The following is a 19,693-nucleotide window of genomic DNA, read 5'->3' on the forward strand; positions in this document are numbered from 1 at the left end:
CCTATTTTGCTAAGCATGATACCCTCTAGTTCCATCCACGTCGTCGCAAATGGCAAGATTTCATTTCTTTTGATGGCTGCATAGTATTCCATTGTGTATATATACCACATCTTCGTTATCCATTCATCTGTTGATGGACATCTAGGTTCTTTCCATAGTTTGGCTATTGTAGACATTGCTGCTATAAACATTCAGGTGCACGTGCCCCTTCGGATCACTACGTTTGTATCTTTAGGGTAAATACCCAGCAGTGCAATTGCTGGGTCATAGAGTAGTTCTATTTTCAACATTTTGAGGAACCTCCATGCTGTTTTCCAGAGTGGTTGCACCAGCTTGCATTCCCACCAACAGTGTAGGAGGGTTCCCCTTTCTCCGCATCCTCGCCAGCATCTGTCATTTCCTGACTCGTTAATTTTAGCCATTCTGACTGGTGTGAGGTGATATCTCATTGTGGTTTTGATTTGTATTTCCCTGATGCCACGTGATATGGAGCACTTTTTCATGTGTCTGTTGGCCATCTGGATGTCTTCTTTGCAGAAATGTCTGTTCATGTCCTCTGCCCATTTCTTGATTGGATTATTTGTTCTTTGTGTGTTGAGTTTGATAAGTTCTTTATAGATTTTGGACACTAGCTCTTTATCTGATATGTCATTTGCAAATATCTTCTCCCATTCTGTCAGTTGTCTTTTGGTTTTGTTAACTGTTTCCTTTGCTGTGCAAAAGCTTTTGATCCTGATAAAATCCCAATAGTTCATTTTTGCCCTTGCTTCCCTTGCTTTTGGCGATGTTCCTAGGAAGATGTTGCTGTGACTGAGGTCGAAGAGGTTGCTGCCTGTGTTCTCCTCAAGGATTTTGATGGATTCCTTTCTCACATTGAGGTCCTTCATCCATTTTGAGTCTATTTTCGTGTGTGGTGTAAGGAAATGGTCCAATTTCATTTTTCTGCATGTGGCTGTCCAATTTTCCCAACACCATTTATTGAAGAGGCTGTCTTTTTTTCCATTGGACATGCTTTCCTGCTTTGTCGAAGATTAGTTGACCATAGAGTTGAGGGTCTATTTCTGGGCTCTCTATTCTGTTCCATTGATCTATGTGTCTGTTTTTGTGCCAGTACCATGCTGTCTTGATGATGACAGCTTTGTAACAGAGCTTGAAGTCCAGAATTTTGATGCCACCAACTTTGGCTTTCTTTTTCAATATTCCTTTGGCTATTCGAGGTCTTTTCTGGTTCCATATAAATTTTAGGATTATTTGTTCCATTTCTTTGAAAAAAAATGGATGGTACTTTGAGAGGAATTACATTAAATGTGTAGATTGCTTTAGGTAGCATAGACATTTTCACAATATTTATTCTTCCAATCCAGGAGCAACTAGTTATCTTATTAACAAAGAATGCATTTTATTCATTTTAGAAATACTGAGTACCTACCAAGTGTCGAGTACTGTTGTGAGCAGTTGTGATAGGTCATACAACAAAGCAGCCCAAACTCTCTGCTGCCCTGGGTCTTGGGAATCATTCTCCCAACAAAAATGAAAACTCCTTTGGGGACAGGGACCCAATCATTTATTTCACTTTCCCTATTTCACAGTGTTATGTACATAGTAAATATACAATTAATAACAGTCTCAGATTTGGATAATTTACTATGTAAATATGTTCCTAAACCACAGGAGAGTCTTGAGCACAAAGCCTTCCTGTTTTTGCACAAGGGACTCCTGAAAAGTGGAATGATGCTTTCTTTCTTTCTTGCCCCCTTTAAAAAAAAAAAAAAAGATTCATTTACTTATTAGAGAGTGGGGAGAGACAGGGGACAGCAGAGGGAAAGGGAGAGAGAGACCCAAGCTGATGCCTGCTAAGCATGAAGCCTTATGCGGGGCTCAGTCTCAGCACCCTGATATCACAACCTGAGCCAAAACCAAAAGTCAGACACTTCACTGACTGCACCACCCAGGCACCCCTGGAATAATGTTGCCATACCACTTCTCGCTTCCCACCAGCAGTGTTCCAGGCCAGAAGCAGAGGTATTAAAGTCTCCTACACACTGTTAAGTATCAGCCAGAGAGACAGGATCCACTAAGATTAAATCATAATAGTTTTTAGCAAAAGGGAATTATTTGTTAGGAAGTGTAAAAATCGTAAGTGGAAGAGCCAGCCTCATGAAAGTTTAGCCCCACTGTCAAAGATGATCCTTATTTCCTCCTGACACATCAGAACTTTAGACTACAAGCCTGGTAACTCAGAAGAATCACTTGCTTATCATTCCCTGAGTTCTTTGTCAACAACATCCCAAATTTGCTTTCTTTAAATAGAGAAAACATGAATTTTCCTGGGTTATTCAGAATGTTCTATATGCTACATCATAAGGAATGTTACACTTGAGCCTGAGCATTTACTGGAGGTACACAAAGGTTTTCTCTCTGAAGCTGCAGCCTTTATCAAGTTTTATAGGATATAGGCCTGCTGGAGAGTAACGTAAAAGGAAAATGGGACTAAACTTGTTCTGTATCAGGTCTTCCTCAATTTTACAGTTTGTTATATTGAGGACATCTGCATATATTAATTCATCTTGTGTGTGCTCTAAAATATTTGAAATGGAAGTAAAGAATGCCCAGAAATCCTCTTAATTTGACTATTTTCTTCAGTATAAAGAGATTGCACGATGCAGTCTCTGGAAGGCAGACTACAGTTTTACATGAGACAAGCCTGAATTCTTATTCTAATTAACATGTGAACATGGGCATACTTCTTCGAGTTAGATACAGCTTTTGTAAAATAGATGCCAGTATCCTTATTATGTAAGGATGGTGTAAGAGGAGAAGAAAAAGTAATGTAAAAAAACCCAGCACACAGTAGATGCTCAATTAGTAGTTGTATTCCAGATCATATTAACAATTATGCATCCCTGCTTAGATAATTGAGTTTTTTAAATCACCAAAAAGCACTTATTTAAGTACCAATAAAAATTATACTTAGCATTTAGCTAAGGACACAGGCATGATTCTTAGACCAGTAAAATTTTCAGCTTAAAACAAATTTGATATAAATAGATATTTGAAAGGAGCTATTAATAAATAGCAATACAAATATGAAAGAAACAAACAGCTAAAGTCTTTGCCTTATGTTTCAGGATTAATTCAAAGCTTCCATTAATCAGATTTCTTTTTCCAAGTTCTTCCTTTTTATAGGACTTGGCAGGAAAGGTCTTTGGCTAAAATACAGTTTAAGATTAGTGTGGTGAGACTGAGCTGTAGGCTGTGTTCTAGAAGAGCCTTAAATATGAGTATAAATAGGTCTAGGGTTGAGGAAAAAGAAGGTAAAGAATATACTGACAATGGATCACAGACCCTGGAGCTCCAGAGACCTTGAAGATGAGGCAAACTAGACTTTTTATTTTATAATGAGGAAACTTGGGCTCACAAACCTCATGACTTGCTCAAGGTCACACACTGGGATCCCAGCTGAAGAGTTGTCACATACTGATCATTCTATGTGAGTAAAGATAAATAAACAAATATGAAGATAATACTAGATATGACATATGTGTCAATGAGAAGGGAAACTGTATCTGGGGAATTCCTAGTGAACTGAGACCACATTCATTTTAGCAGGTGTTAAGGGATAGGTAACAACATGGTATGTTTAAGGCAATGAAAAAAGGAAGAATATATTATCTTCTTTAAGTGACATTTTTTTTGAAGGGCATTTATTTTTTTCAGTGTTCCAAAATTCATTGTTTATGTACCACACCCAGAGCTTCATGCAATACGTGTCCTCCATAATACCCACTACCAAGGTTATCCAACCCCCACCCTCCTCCCCTCCAAAACCCTCAGTTTGTTTCTCAGAGTCCACAGTCTCTTGTGGTTCATCTCCCCCTCCAATTTCCCCCAGCTCACTTCTCCTCTCCTTCTCCCCATGTTATTCCTTATGCTCCATAAGTAAGTGAAACCATATGATAATTGACTCTCTCTGCTTGACTTATTTCACTCAGCATAAACTCTTCCAGTCCCGTCCATGTCGATACAAAAGTTGGGGATTCATCCATTCTGATGGAGGCATAATATTCCATTGTATATATGGACCATATCTTCTTTATCCTATTCGTTCATTGAAGGGCATTTTGGCTCTTTCCACAGTTTGGCGATTGTGACCATCACTGCTATGAACAATGGGGTACAGATGGCTCTTCTTTTCACTACCTCTGTATCTTTGGGGTAAATACCCAGTAGTGCAATTGCAGGGTCATAGGGAAGCTCTATTTTTAATTTCTTAAGGAATCTCCACACTGTTTTCCATAGTGACTGCACCAACTTGCATTCCCACCAAGAGTGTAAGAGGGTTCCCCTTTCTCCACATCCTCCCCAACACTTGTTTCCTGTCTTAATTTTGGCCATTCTAACTGGTGTAAGGTGGTATCTCAATGTGGTTTTGATTTGAACCTCCCCGATGGGTAATGATGATGAACATTTCTTCATGTGTCTTTCACCCATTTCAATGTCTTCTTTGGAGAAGTGTCTGTTCATGTCTTCTGTTGAAGGGCATTTTTGACAGTGGTTCAGTTGACTCAAATTTTTTCCAGGTTACAGTTCTTTTGCAGGTAAGAAAAATAATTTATTTCCAAATCACTATCAATTATCAGAATATTATTCCAAAGAATCTCTCAGGATAAGCACAGAGGGATGTACACTTGGGTTTAGTCATTCTCCTCATACCGCAGAAGAAATTTTGCCTTGAACTAGATTTTTCACAGCATGAATAGTGTGAATGGGAACTGTTCAAACATTCTTAAGATTGCCAGCCAACTGAGGAGGCTGATAATCAAAATGAAAATTTGTGTTATTTCTTCTAAACTGCTATGTAAGAAACATTCAAGATTGTGTTGAAACTGTTTCATAAATCTAGTTATGATGTTTTACTTATAAAAATTCCTAGGCAGAAATTCCTTCATTTCATTACATAAAGTTTTACATTATCTGGAAAGCACAGAACTAAGAAGATGAACTTACAGATCATCTAGGCTAATAGTTCTTAAACCTGGGTGTGTGCCACATTCATCCCAAAGGTCCTAAAATACCTATTTCTGAGACCCACCCCATACCTTCTAATTCAGGAGGTCTTGAATATGACAATGGGCATTTCTAACAAGTTCATGGGTTATGTGGACACTGCTGGTCCAGGAATGACAATTTGGGATCCACTGACAGTCCAGCCCCTTCATTTTACTACTGCTTTCTTGATTAAGGTAGACAAAATCTAGTATTCTTGTTAATTACTTTTTGAACTTTTTTCTCAACCCTCTAACAACCAAGCAAGTTCTATTTCCAATGCTGTCAGTCTCAGCTTGGCAGATCGACTATGGCTTAGGAAGATCTGGAAACAGAGAATACTCACCATCCTATTAAACTGATTTTAGGAAAATTCACTTAAAATACTGAACCAGAACAATTAGGCCAAGTAAGCCTCTTGTAATTGGTACAATTGTATGTATAAATGCTATATTCATCATATTTAATATAGAAAAGGAAAAAAAAAACAATAAGAAGATTCTGAGTTCCATCATGCTTCCATCTATGTAACACCAAATGGGCACTTGACTCTTCCAGAGATAGTGCAAAGGCAACACTGAAAGAATTCTTCAAGGACACTGGTGGACTAAATCAGAGCACACAAGTGATATGCTATTATAAGAGAAATAGTATTATTTTCCCCAAGAGAATTTACATTATTGCTAGAAAAATACCCCCAAAATTGTAAAATTTTATTTAAGTTTATAAAAAAGATCAAATAAGCAGTGTAGCATTTCATCATGATGTGATTATTCCTGCAGGTATTGGCTCATTAATGAGAAAAAGGTAAACTGAATAAAAATCGTTACCTTGAAAACACTGAAGACCCAGAATTTGTTAAGTTTAATTTGTTACAAAGCAGACTTAAGCAGAGTTTGAAGAAAATAGAATGTCATGTTTCTAAATCCCTCTCCCGTGGTATGTGGGCATGCACATGCACACACACTCACCCACATTCCCCCTTGACACGTACACAGATCTTTACTTAAAGCACTTTCTTTCTGGCTACATAAGACTCTAATTCCACATGGGTCTTTACTATCAGGAATAGATAATGAAAAATGCATTTACAGTGATGTGTTAAAACATAATACCTTATCCTGCGAGATATTATGGAATATATATATATATATATATATATATATATATATATTTGAAAGAACCATGCACACATCAGTTAATTTGTAAATTATGGACTCTGGGTGATTACAATGTGTCAGTGTAGGTTCATCAATTGTAACAAATGTACCACCCTGCTGAGGGATGCTGATGGTGGAGGTGATGTATGAGTGGGGACAGGAGGCATGTGGGAAATCTCTGTTCCATCCTCTTTATATTTTGTGAACCCAAACCTGCTCTAAAAAAATTAATGGAGATTTTGAAATACTCATCTTCAAATATTACTCAGCATTACAATAGGCTAGGCCTGTGAGAAATAATATCAAAAGTAGAAGAATAAGATATAAGGGAGAGCTAGGGAATAAAGGTAAATGCACATTAAAAAATAACAAAACCCAGGAGCCTGGGTGGCTCAGTTGGTTAAGCGACTGCCTTCAGTTCAGGTCAAGATCCTGGAGACCCGGGATTGAGTACCACGTCGGGCTCCCTGCTCAGCAGGGAGTCTGCTTCTCCCACTGACTTCTCATGCTCTCTCACTCTCATTCTCTCTCTCTATCTCAAATAAATAAATAAAATTTTAAAAAATAAATAACAAAACCCATTCCTATTACACAGTAAACATCTGAAGACTCAGAAGCAAAAGAAATCACCTACTAACTGGAGACTGTCTTATTCTGGATGAACTTGATTTGACCTGGGTCTGAATTTTCCTGGGCAGAGTGGAAGTTGAAGAGAACTATCTAGATGAGGGAGTCAGTCATTCATCACAGATGAAGGCAAAGAGAGCACGCACTGACTACACTGGTTTGTCTCTGTACGTATCCATATCACAGTGCGAATGGCTGGGCATATGAGAGATAAAGCTGTACAGCTGTGTTTGTTGAGCAAGATGTAGAGAACCTTAAATGATGAATGAAGGGATGCAGGAATGCCAAGACAATGGATGTCAGCAAAACCTAACAACATCAGAAGAGGAAATATTGGGGTTAGGGAGACTGGAATTTCCAGGTGACTTTAAAACTACACATGATAGCTTATATTAAAGACCTTTACCATTTGGTTTTATAGCAACACAGTTTGCAGGAACTAAGCTAAAAACAAAATTATCCTCCTCATACAGCTGGTAGGCACCGAGCTCTAAAATACAGGTTGCATTCACGACTCACACAGCAGACTCTCATACTGCACTCCATAGACTGATTTGATTTTTAGAACTTAAGTTTTTATCTTTTGCACTCCAACAACACTGAAAGTATTTCCAGGTTTTCATTTAGAAAATTATTGTCACTGTCAATAAAAGAAATGTTCCCAACACATCAAAATCCAGTTTAATTACTTCTGTGATGCTTCCTGTGGCTGAGAGGAAATGGTATTTCTCTGATACTTTTCTGTTTTTAATTTAGTAAAATGGAGCACTTGCCCTAAATAGGACTCAGGAGAGTGGATTCATGATAGATGTCATGAGAGATGAACCCCACAGTGTTAGTAATGCTGTCTTACTATGAGGGTGTGATGATTGCAGGAATCTAGATTCTCAAATCTCGATTCCTCCTAGTAGGCATGCGAGGTGACCATCAAGTTATTGACGTGGAAACATGGCTGGGGTGTTTAACGCATTATGTCATGACCTGAAGAAGCTTCGCACACATATCCCAAGGTCTGCTTTTATCCAGCACCATTCCTGATGTCAGTACTGCCCTGAGCTGCTGTAATCCACCTGAGGCCTCAAAAGCTTTCCAACAGGAGAAGTTGAATATCAAAATATACTCTGTGCCATTCCAGTGAAGAAACCAAGCAAAATGTATTCTTTACTTTCCACTACATATTCCATCTGTTTCTCTCCCTAAAGGGTCATATGTTATATATTTATAAGTAGTGTTCACACCTACATGAACACAGTTTCCTCTGTCCCCGTCAAATGCAGCCTCCTCCTTGCTCGCGACCCATTTTTTTAAACATCCTTCTGTATCAGCTCATCCTTTTATGAAACTTGTTTCATTCTGAAATCATTTCAAGTTAAGAAACGCCTTTGTACCTTCCTATCTCACCAAATCCTGGGGAGATTAAGCCTCAGGCTCTACAGGCCATTTTCTGACAGATGTGAATTTAGATCATTAGGGTCATTAAAATCATACACTCCATAATACCCAGAGCTAACAGATCATCCTTGTACTTTATGCTGCTGTAGAACGCTACCAGAGAAGTAACAATGTATAACAGCACTGAGCTGCAGAGGAGACCATAATTCCTCCCCATAAAAGAATCCTATACTTTTTAATTGCTATAGTAAATCTCATTAAAGACACAGAATGCTTTGTTCGGGGAAGGAAAAGGGATCACTGGTAAAGGTGCATTTTCTTCACAGTAATATTTTTTTCTTTATGAGTAGAATTACTCCTAAATGCAAGCACAACGTTATTTTTATCATGACCTTTTTTGGACTCTGCACATTTCCCCTGAGCTTTCTTTCCCTTCTCTACAAATCCAAGGGACACTTGGTCTTTAGTATTAATCTCATAGTGACTTTTCGTGATGTGGGCTTCATGCATTCTCTTGTGTTTCCCCCATGTGTCTTCTAAAAACCATCTAAGACTGGCCTGCTAATCTCTGACTTCATTTTTTTGTTGTTGTTCTTTCATCCTCAACAACTATATAAAGAGGAACCTGGGATATAATCAACACAATGAAACACTCAATGTGCATTCACTGGTCAGCAGAATTCTGAATCTTACCTGCTCGTTCCCCATAACATATCTTGTGAATCCAATTCAAACAGAAGAATCTTGGGAAATATTTCACCTGATTTCATCAAAGATTTTATCATTTTACTGAAGATTAAATTATCATTTTTGAGAAATTTGGGCTGTCATAGAAAAATCACAGAAAATCCCCATCTCTCTTTCATAATCAGTACCTTTTTATAACAGATCTGGAAGTTAATGACAGTACGCGCCTTAGACAGCTACAAATTTTTAACTCATCTTTAGAAGTGGCAACAGAGCAGTTGAAGGGAGGAGCATATTTCCTGCAACATAATGTTTAAAATTAAATATAAGAAGGAAGAGTAAGATGAAGATGGAAAAAAAAATCTGCAATGTTAACTGTCAGTCATTACTAACTTCTATAGGAATTTGTATCTGGGAAATTTCAACAGCATCTACACTGAATCTTTCCCTCTTTGAAAGGAATTGTGGGTGCAAGTAAGAATATGATCTTCAAGTTAGATAGACCTAGATTCATATCTGTCTGTGCAAATTATTAGCCATTTTATCCCAAAGTAATGATTTAGCTGACTGTGCCTCAATATCCTCTTTTCTTTTTTTTAAATTAAATTTTATTTTTTCAGTGTTCCAAGATTCATTGTTTATGCACATTTCTAAATTGAAACTAAGATTCTTTTGAAGTCTGAAAATGTATGGTTTATAAGCTGTAAACTGCATGTATATAATACTCATTAATTATGTCATTAGCATTAAAATATTTTGGTGTGATCTACATTAAAATATTTTGGAGTCCTTATACACTAGCCAGGTATATCCACAGTGACAAAGTATATAAAAAAACTTGCCCAATCTAGCCACTTCTTTCTAAATCAATCACAATCATATTCTTACATCTATTTCACAAAGTCTAAACTACTTTTGTTCTTATACACCTTCTTTAAAAACATACACACGACCGTCTCTTCAACAATAGTGTTGGCAAAACTGCACAGCAACAGGCAAAAGAAAGAACTGGACCACTTTCTTACACCACACAAAAAAATAAATTCAAGATGTCTGAAAGACCTAAATGTGAGACAGGAAAGCATCAAAATACTAGAGGAGAACATAGATAGCAACCTCCTTGACATCAGCCATAGCAACTTCTTACTAGATATGTCTCCTGAGGCAAAGGAAACTAAACCAAAAACAAACTATTGGGACTTCATCCAGATAAAAAGCTTCTGCACTGTGAAGGAAACAAAGTTACAAGGCAACCTACAAAGTGGGAGAAGATATTTGCAAATGACATATCTTATAAAGGGTTATTATCCAAAATATATAAAGAACTTGTCAAACTCATCCCCCCCGCAAAAAAAAGTCCAGTTAAAAAATGGATAGAAGACATGAATAGATACTTTCCAAAGAAGACACACAGATGACCCACACACACATGAAAAGGTGCTAGACATCACTCATCATCAGGGAAATACAAATCAAAACTTCAATGAGATGTCACCTCATACCTGTCAGGATGGCTAAAATTAACAACTCTGGAAAAAACAGGTATTGGCAAGGATGTGGAAAAAGTGGAAATCTCTTATAGCTGGTGGGAATGCAAACCGTTACAGCCACTATGGAAAATAGTATGGAGGTTTCTTGAAAAGTTAAAAACAGAACTACCCTATGATCCAGCAATTACACTACTAGGTATTTATGCAAAGGATACAAAAATACTAATTCAAAAGGATATATCACCTGAAGTTTATAGCAGCATTATCAACAATGGCCAAATTACAGAAAGAGCCCAAATGTCCATCCTATATTCATACATTCATTCATATATATTATTATATAAGATGGAATATTAGTGAGCCATAAAAAAGAATGAAATCTTGCATTTGCAACAATGTGGATAGAGCTAGAGAGTATTATGCTAACTGAAAGAAGTCAATCAGGGAAAGACAAATACCATATGATTTCAGTCATATGTGGAATTTAAGAAACAAAGCAAAGAACATGGGGATGAAAAAGAGCAAACCAAGAAACAGACTCTTAACTATGGAGAACAAACTAAGGATTACTGGAGGGAAGGTGGGGGGGAAATGAGTTAAATGGGTGATGGGGCTTAAGGAGGACAATGTTGTTGTGATGAGCACTGAGTATTGTATATAAATGATGAATTACTGAATTCTACTCCTGAAACCAATATTACACTATATGTTAACTAAAATTTACATAAAAATTTGGAGAAGGAAAAATAAATAAAAACAATAAAAACATGCCCACGATAATCTGATTCTATAAAGTTGGAGAATTAACATTCACTCTCTTCACACATCTTCTTGATTAATAAACAAATGCTAAATTATTTATCATTGATACTTATCTAGTATTAAACAGGATTTTGAGAATTCACCATGATTAATCTTCATTTTGTTCGCAAGGGCTTTCAGTGCCTCAGTTCTGGTAAGGTAAAAGCCATTTTAAAAAGTAAAAGTAAATCTAAAGGCCTCAAGTTTCAAAAACTCACCCCTTAGATTCAGAGAGTCTCCCTACCCTAGCGGCCCCTGCACTGGCTGCATTACCATAGCTGGGAAGCAAGGTGAGAAACCTGAGCACAATATACTCACAGAGAAAAAAAAAAAAAATCATTCAGACATAGACTAGGGTCATAGGACTCTTTGAAATATCGTGCAGTGAGAACTGAAAGCACTGTAACCCCTTAAGGATAATTAACCAAGGTGACTGGCAGAAACTTCTCTTAATGCAGCCTGAGTCTAGTTGGGTTCTGGTGGGATATGACAGTATTACCCCAGTAACTCAAGCATCCAAGACCAGCTCTAGAGTTAGCTAAGCCCCCAAAATGGTGAGCAATAACATAAAAGCCAAACGAAGGTCGCCACAGAATATTAAGTGAGTCAAAAAAATCAGAGTACTTGCAGGTAGAAAAATTCAACTGGACCTTCTTTCTTGACTTCTGGGTTCAAACTGGCACCATTTAGCACAGAGGCAAAAGCTATTCAGAGTCATGGACTTGATGAACAATACAGGGAGCGAATCCAGATAATTCAAATATAGCGGTGCTCTGTACCACTCTTTGGGGTTTTTCTCCCACTTGAGTTTTCTTATATAGACAAAGCTTAAAACTGTCATTTAACTGCTTAATTGCAAAATGAAAAGACCAATGCTTTCTTGTATTTACTTTTATAATGTCTATTACCAACAAGAACAAAGATGAATTTATATTAAATAGAAGATAATATTTCTATGATAAAGAACATTTCTCTATCATATATGATGCTTTGCTTTCTGTCTTTTATGGCACTTCCTGATCACTATGAACAATATTTTAATTCTTTATGGTCTACCCTAAGATAGGTCTGACCTTGTTTCCCCATAGATAATTTTTCTATGGCATTATCTGTAAAGACTGCTTATGAATTGCTTTAAACAACTTAAAGACTGCCATTTAGAAATGCTTGAATGATTCAAGGTTAATAAGATTCATCATACTCACAGTGAGGATCTGGTTGTGGACATAGCTAATTGCTAAATTTTATTCATCCCTAAATGGTACTGGCAACAAATCAGCTCACAGCTTAATTCTAGTGACAGCTCTAAATGGGACAGAAATAATGTGACTTCGATCCAGTTATTTTTATACATGTTATGATTCATTTCCAGTAGTTCTGATACTGATGCTCAAACACTGGATATTGGATTCTCTTGTCAAACAACAAAAAAGGTGAGAAACAAAGCTGAAGATATTTTTAAATGTCATGGTAACAAGTCACAGTCAAATCTTGTTTCAGTGAACATTTCTAATTCTCACACAAAAGATACGATAAATCTCTCTCAGATTTTCTCCTGGAAAATTTAGAATTCTACAAATAGTCTTTTAATGGCAGGGACCATACCCTCCTAGCACCAAAATGACAGCACTATGATGTATTATTCCCTTATGGTAACAGACACCATTGAAGCTGAACCGTAATTTGGCACACAACAATGCTGTACTAACGTTATGTGACAATGTTACCATGTTCACTATTTTCCATGTGATCATAGCCATATTCATCTTCTCCAACCTGACATTAAATTAGCTAATATAGTTACATTCTATTCTGTACCACAGGGTGAAAGCAGGAAAAGGATTATTGCATAGCACAATGGCTTGATAACAGTGTATGTGCGTGTGTGTATGTGTGTGTGTGCGTGCATGCACAAGCATCGATAGGTGATACGTTGATTTTTATATAGTGAATGTAAACTCTTAGCACAGGTCTGGCACATAGCAAGCACCAAGTAAGTGGTTACACCTACAGAAAGTTCACAAAAACTACAATATACGTTATGTTAAAAAGACCTTTACTCAGGATTTCAGAAGAGGGGAAAGGTAAGGCCAGGACTAGAGAAGTTTCCATGGGATGAAACAGTTAAGTGGAGACTGAACGTGAAATTATATTTCTTCAAACAGATATAATGAAAGGAATTCATTCCAGGTGGAATGAGAGCAATCCCAGGAGGATAAATTAGCATAAGCAATGGTGAGGAAATTGGGAAAGTATAATGTTGTTCAGAAAGTCATAAGTAAGTTAATTGGCACTAACACGCCATATGGACAAGGTTCTGAAACAGATAAGGATGAAAATGAAAGCTAGGGTCATGGGGCACCTGGGCAGCTCAGTGGGTTAAGCCTCTGCTTTCATCTCAGGTTATGATCTCAGGGTCCTGGGATCGAGCCCCGCATCAGGCTCCCTGCTCAGCTGGGAGCCTGCTTCCGCCTCTCTCTCTGCCTGCCTCTCTGCCTACTTGTGATCTCTCTCTGTCAAATAAATAAATAAAATCTTTAAAAGCTAGGGTCAGATCACAGAGGTTGATGAACTCCAAATCAATGAATTTGGAGAGTACTGTTAATTGCTGGGGAGGTACTAGAAACCCTTATGCAAGATCCATGCATCTAGTCAGCACGGATTTAGTAAGTCACTATTATTACCAATTATATGCATCATGATGTACAAAACACTGGTTTTATCAGACAAAAAAATAAAATAAAATAAAAGAATACTACCTGGGAGAAGCATGTAGTCTTTGTCTTACATGGGGATAAAACCAAACCTAAATCATGATGGCTGATAAAATAGCATCAACGAAATTCTACAGCAGTCAGTGGAGGAAAAACACTGCCTCTGGTTAAGAGAATCAGGAAAAGCTGGTGATATTTAAAGTAAGGAGAATAGGAAAAAAGAACAAAAGAGGTCAGAAGGCATAGAACGGATTGGAGGAGGAAGGGATAAGAAATGGGAACTGAACCAGGAAATGTGACTACAATAAGCCCTTCCCCAAATAATATTAAGGACCTAAAATATGTTAATGGCATGGAAGAATCGAGCTAAGTCCATTACACTACACTACGCTACAAATATACGTAGCACTTGCTTTTCTCAATGAGTAGGTCATTTACATGGCAATTTTCTAGGGGAAAAAGGGTTTCACAAATACTTTTCTTTAAAAGTAGCCTTTGGCATCATTTTGCATAAGTACCTCTTTTTGAAAGATTCCTTTAAGTGCATTAATTAGTATGATTTACCCACAATTATACTTACAAGCTAAAAAGTATTCCCATCTTCCCATTGTTAATTATATCTCCAGGCTAACATAAATAAACTTTTCTAGTTACTTTAACCCACTCTATGAAATTGGTCAGAGAGATGATATTCCAAAGGCCTATTTCAGAGAAAATGTATCTTATTTGTAATTCATTCCCCTTTTAAAATATTTTCTTTTATTTTCCTTCGTTCATTTGTTTTGGTTTGTTTGTTTTGTTTTCTATGCAGTTTAAGACTGCTATCACAGAATTTATGGATAAATACCTAAGCTACAATGGAAATTTCATTAAGAAATGAACTGTCCTAAATGGCCTCATTAAATTAAAAAAAAAAAAAGTCAACCTCTATATAAAAAAAAAGTGTTTGTGAAAATCCCAGGAATCACATTAATTCTGTTTGTGCAACTCAGAAAAATTGGGAGATGCAGAAAAGTAATGCTTATTTTGATGAATTTAACAACTGAAGAAAATATGGCATGCTACTCTTATTGCCATATCAATTGCATATCTTCAAGGTATGAAAAGAAAAAAGAGAAAAGAACAGAAAAGAGAAGAAAAAGACACCAGGCCCTGAATGGAGTCATTTATGCTAAGCCCCAGGTCTCCAAACCAAGACTTAATTTAATTACAGCTTTGGCGTTCCCATAAACCAGTCAAATCAGGAACTTCCCAATCAGAAATAGTTAGGTTAGCTGCCTCACAGACCCCTGTCATTCCCTAAAGGAAAGTAACTTTTCAATCAACAGCCTGCCTTTTTTTCCCCCCCCCAATATAGTATAGCTTTCCTGTTCCTACTCCCTTCTGCCTGTAACTCTTTCATTTCATGCAGCTCCTTGGAGCTCCTTTCTATCTGCTAGACTGGATGCTACCTGATTTGAATCGATTTTTGTTCAAATAAACTCTTAAAATTTTTAATGCTTCAGTTTACCTTTTAACAAAGGTAACAGTCACTATTGTACTTTCTACAAATTAAAGTTGATATGAAAATAAGATTTGATTTTAAATATTGATTTATGCCTACATCGCCTCACCACCAAAACTCCATGCACAAACCAAGAAACCATTTCCCATTTCCAGAAAACCCATTAAGAGGTAATGATTTAATCAAAATGCATGTATTCTGAGAGCCCTCCAAAGTAATTTTAATGCTGATTTGTGCAAAAGGCATATCAGGACACACATTTATTGAATGACATTTACCTTATTTACAAGAAAATAACAAATAGCCTTATCATTATCATCACCACTACTATCATCCAAGAGCAGCATTCAAATAATTTTCTGTAAAAATGATGTGAAGACAGCATGATACTTAGGGTAGGATCTTGATGTTCTGTTAGGAAATGTCTAGCAAATACACGCAGAAAATTATATTCTTCAAATTTAACTGGTATAAGAGAATATACTATCTGACACAACCAAATGGCAACTATTTTATAAAACATGGAAACTAAATTAAGCAAAGTTTGGCAGAGAAAAGTTCTTCAGCAAAATGAAAAACATTTTCATGCAATAAGAAGCTCTCTCAGCTACCACATATAGTCCTACATCTTTCAGGATTATATTCAGGATTAAAAATTTACCATAATAAAATCATAACAAATTATCAGTCTTCTGGTTGTCCTTGAAAATATTTATGTTATTTTCTATGGGGCAGGAGTAAATGCGGAAAGTTACTATTCTGTATACATATCTGCATATATTAAAAGCATATATAAGGTTTTTTATTTTCTTTGCTTTAGGTACATGGAAATACAAAAAGTATCTACTGAGACTTCATTTAAGATTATTTATAGAACCCCAACTGGGGTTACTGTTTGTGCAAATGTATGATGGTTTGAATACATGTTCATGTTTCAAGGTTACGTTAATTCTACGGAAGATGTTGCTGGTAGGATGAAGACAAAATATTACCCCAACTATGGTGATACGATTTTTACAGATCTCTTCCAATATTTTACTTTGTAATAATTGCTTGTTATACCTATATTCAATGTTTTGAAGAGAAATTTTGAAGATAGCTGGTGAGTTATACTATATTCCTAAACTCAGTTCGATGGAATATTTTAGTTTGACCTCATCTTCAACAATGCCATACACATATGTGCGGGTGAAAAGAGAGTCTCAAACAGACAAAGGTCAAAGTGAACAAACTCTAATCCTCCTTAAAATCTATACTCAAGTCCAGCCTCTGTCCCCAAACCCAGAACTTCAATCACAGCATCCTGCATCCTAGAGCTTTTCCTTAAACGTTATTTCATTTATAATATAAATTATGCACTCTGCTTCATAAGCAGGAGGCTTTTCCTGAAATATATTCTCAATATAGTGGAATTTGTTGTTTTGTAGAAAATACTTTTACCATGTTGACATAGTGCTGTAAAGCATGGTCTACTTGAAAGTTAAGAAATAGGACTTTATTCTATATACCAGTTAATTCAGTCTTAACATTCTTACTGCAACCATACAGATTAGGTACGAGCAGATATTCCATGATAGAATGTGAATGCTGTGTTTCTGAGTCATGCTTATATTGTGAGACTAAAAGGAGGAAAAATCCACAAGTGGCTAGAATATAAGATAGAGTACTTGAAGGACAGAGTTTAAACATTGTTTTTTTAAAGCAAAAGGCAGATATGGGTTTAAAAAGATACAGAAAGGGAAGCATAATGAGACATGTCACCTTTCACAAAAATTATAGCCCTCAACATATAATCTTCTGGAATTAAATATTATTTAATATAAAGCAATAAAAAATCTCTTTTGAAAAAACCAGGGGAGGACTGTCATATGTAGGAAATGAAAAAAGTATTTTCAACAAGGTGACCATTATTAGCAATTCAAAAAATTACAGTAAACAGGTGCAAACCAAACGCTCACCATATCACAGCATTTAGCTAATGGCATCCTTGATTAAGACTTTAGTATTGCAAAAGTGCCCTTTCTGTAGAAAACTGCTGCTCCTCACTGTGACAGTTTAGCTCATAGATACTATAAAGACCCCCCAGTTTTAGACTCTGGGCATCACACAGTGACTGGAAGCAATGATGACCATCTGAGTCCATACTCAGAGAGGTACTTACGGTCATTGCAGAGTGGCCCGCTGAAAGAAGTCATGCTACAGTCACAGCTGAAGCCATCCCATTGCTGCAAGCACACGCCTTGATTAGAACAGGAGTCCTCTTGGCAGGTTGTGCTGGGTCCTGCAAAAACAATCCAAAAGAAACTTGGGTTCTTTAAAACAAAATCCACAAGTGCTTCATACATGAGCTAGGTCACATATAGTAGTTGCCAACACCTCAAATTACATGAGCAAACCAGTGTTGAAAGTTCTAGTTCACACACCTGAATTAGCAACAGAGAAGCAGTAATAGGAAGGTTTCCAAAGTTTCAGATATAGGACAAAATACACTATAATAGTAAACAACAACTAGTAAAAGCAAGCACATAGCTTCTAGTGTGATTATGGTTGCAAGTAATCTCTTTCCATCATTAGTAATTCTCTATCACCATTTGGATTTTAGAAAAATGCATGGATCTCCTTAACTTCTAACCAATGAATAGAGACACCATGAGAAATGGAGACTAGAGCTTCATGAAATTGAGATAAAGATTGGCAAAGTAACTGAAAAGAGTTATGCAAAATGCCGTAGAAGTTTCCCTGCGCAAACTATGGATAAAGTTATGGTTGTTGGGTGTTTTAGATAGGTATGTTGGCAAGTATCAATTCACATGCTTTAACAATCCATGCAGTTAAACAGAAAATGAAAAAGTCTGTATAAATGACATGCCCCCATTTAACATACGAGTAAAAAGAATTCTAGTCTATTTCTAAAGAATCATAACTAGAACACTGAGAAACAAAGAACTAAAAAAAAAAAAAAAAGATGATCAAAGCACTAGAGGCAATCACTATACAAACATATTCAAGACTGAAAGCCTTTATGCAAACTAGGCTATAAAATGAGGTTTCTTGCACAATGTTCAAGAAGGGGAAAAATTAAATTTGAACCCAAACAACAGTTACTGCAAAAATATATAAAAAAACGTTATTTTGGGCTTTCCACTGTGTATTAGGGGGTTTCAGTCTTGTTCTTTACACACGGGGCTATCTACCTTGCAAGTCAGCTTTCATCAATGCAACTTTGTCAGCAAAATTAAAAAAAAAAAAAAGCAAAATATATTAAATGTTAGTAAGCAATACCAAAATGGGGCAAACACAGAAGAACGTTCAGATTCAAAAAGCATGCTGTTGTAAAGGAGGAGGAAAAAATGCTATGTAGAGCAAACAAATTAATACTAACAGCCATAAATCTTAAGAGAAGCCAAAAATGAGAAAGCGGTAATATATTAGAATTTTTCTATGTTTGTATATATACATAATGGTTAATTGAGCTGATGACATGTAATGAAAGAAATTAAAAGAGCTTTTGTATTTTTTCCTCTCTTAGACAGATATGAATGCATCACCCAAGTGACCACGTTGCTTATTTGGAACATGTGATTTGGAACATGTGGCACCATTTGTCACGTGCGGATACAGTGCAGACCACGGTCATTAGCAGACCCGTTATCCCTCTCCATTTCTCTTTCCCTCTACGTCTTTCTGTCTTTAATTGCAATTAAAGCTTGAAACTGGGATGCCAGCCATTCGCTGCCAACGGCTGGACTTGAGAGTGACGCCAAACCCTCAGAATGTACTAGATCCATCATTGGGCAGATGAGAGAAGTAAGGGATGGAAGAAGCAGACTGCAGCGCCATTCCACGTACCAGAAAAATCCCTCTACAAGGTTTCAGTGTGGCGTGTTTGTCTTTGTTCTTAGCAGGCTGGGTCTATACCACTCAAGGATTTCAGAGTTATGTCAGCATCTTCCCTACCTTCATAATTCCCTACAACTCTTCTAAACTGCCCCGTGAATATTTATTACAATAGAACCTCACTCATAAGGACTACCTTAGAGAAGGTTAAAAAGGGAATACACTCCATCTGAGTAGCTTTAGAGTAGAAAACTGAAGATATTTCCTAGTCAACACAATAGCTTTTATGAAAATATAAAAACGATACCGGCCCTATTAGATTCTATTAACACTGAGAGCCTGTGAGGTAACTACTTTAGCGAATAAATGGGAATGACCTGTAATTAGCCATTGTGTAAATCAACATTTTCGTAAAATGTCTTTTTAAACATACTC

The 19,693-nt window shown here is 36.7% G+C and overlaps 1 protein-coding gene across 1 annotated transcript in view; it reads right to left on the reverse strand.

The window, feature by feature from the left end:
* LOC111148008 (neurexin 1) overlaps positions 1–19,693 on the reverse strand; it is a 1,160,981-nt gene that overhangs the window by 541,335 nt on the left and 599,953 nt on the right. Inside the window, 2 exon segments of the mRNA XM_022504343.1 lie at positions 17,583–17,702; positions 18,616–18,642. Coding sequence (XP_022360051.1) covers positions 17,583–17,702; positions 18,616–18,642 — 147 coding nt within the window.

Source organism: Enhydra lutris, unplaced genomic scaffold (genome assembly GCF_002288905.1).
Source record: "Enhydra lutris kenyoni isolate GAN:26980312 unplaced genomic scaffold, ASM228890v2 scaffoldscaffold18, whole genome shotgun sequence".
NCBI lineage: Eukaryota > Metazoa > Chordata > Mammalia > Carnivora > Mustelidae > Enhydra > Enhydra lutris.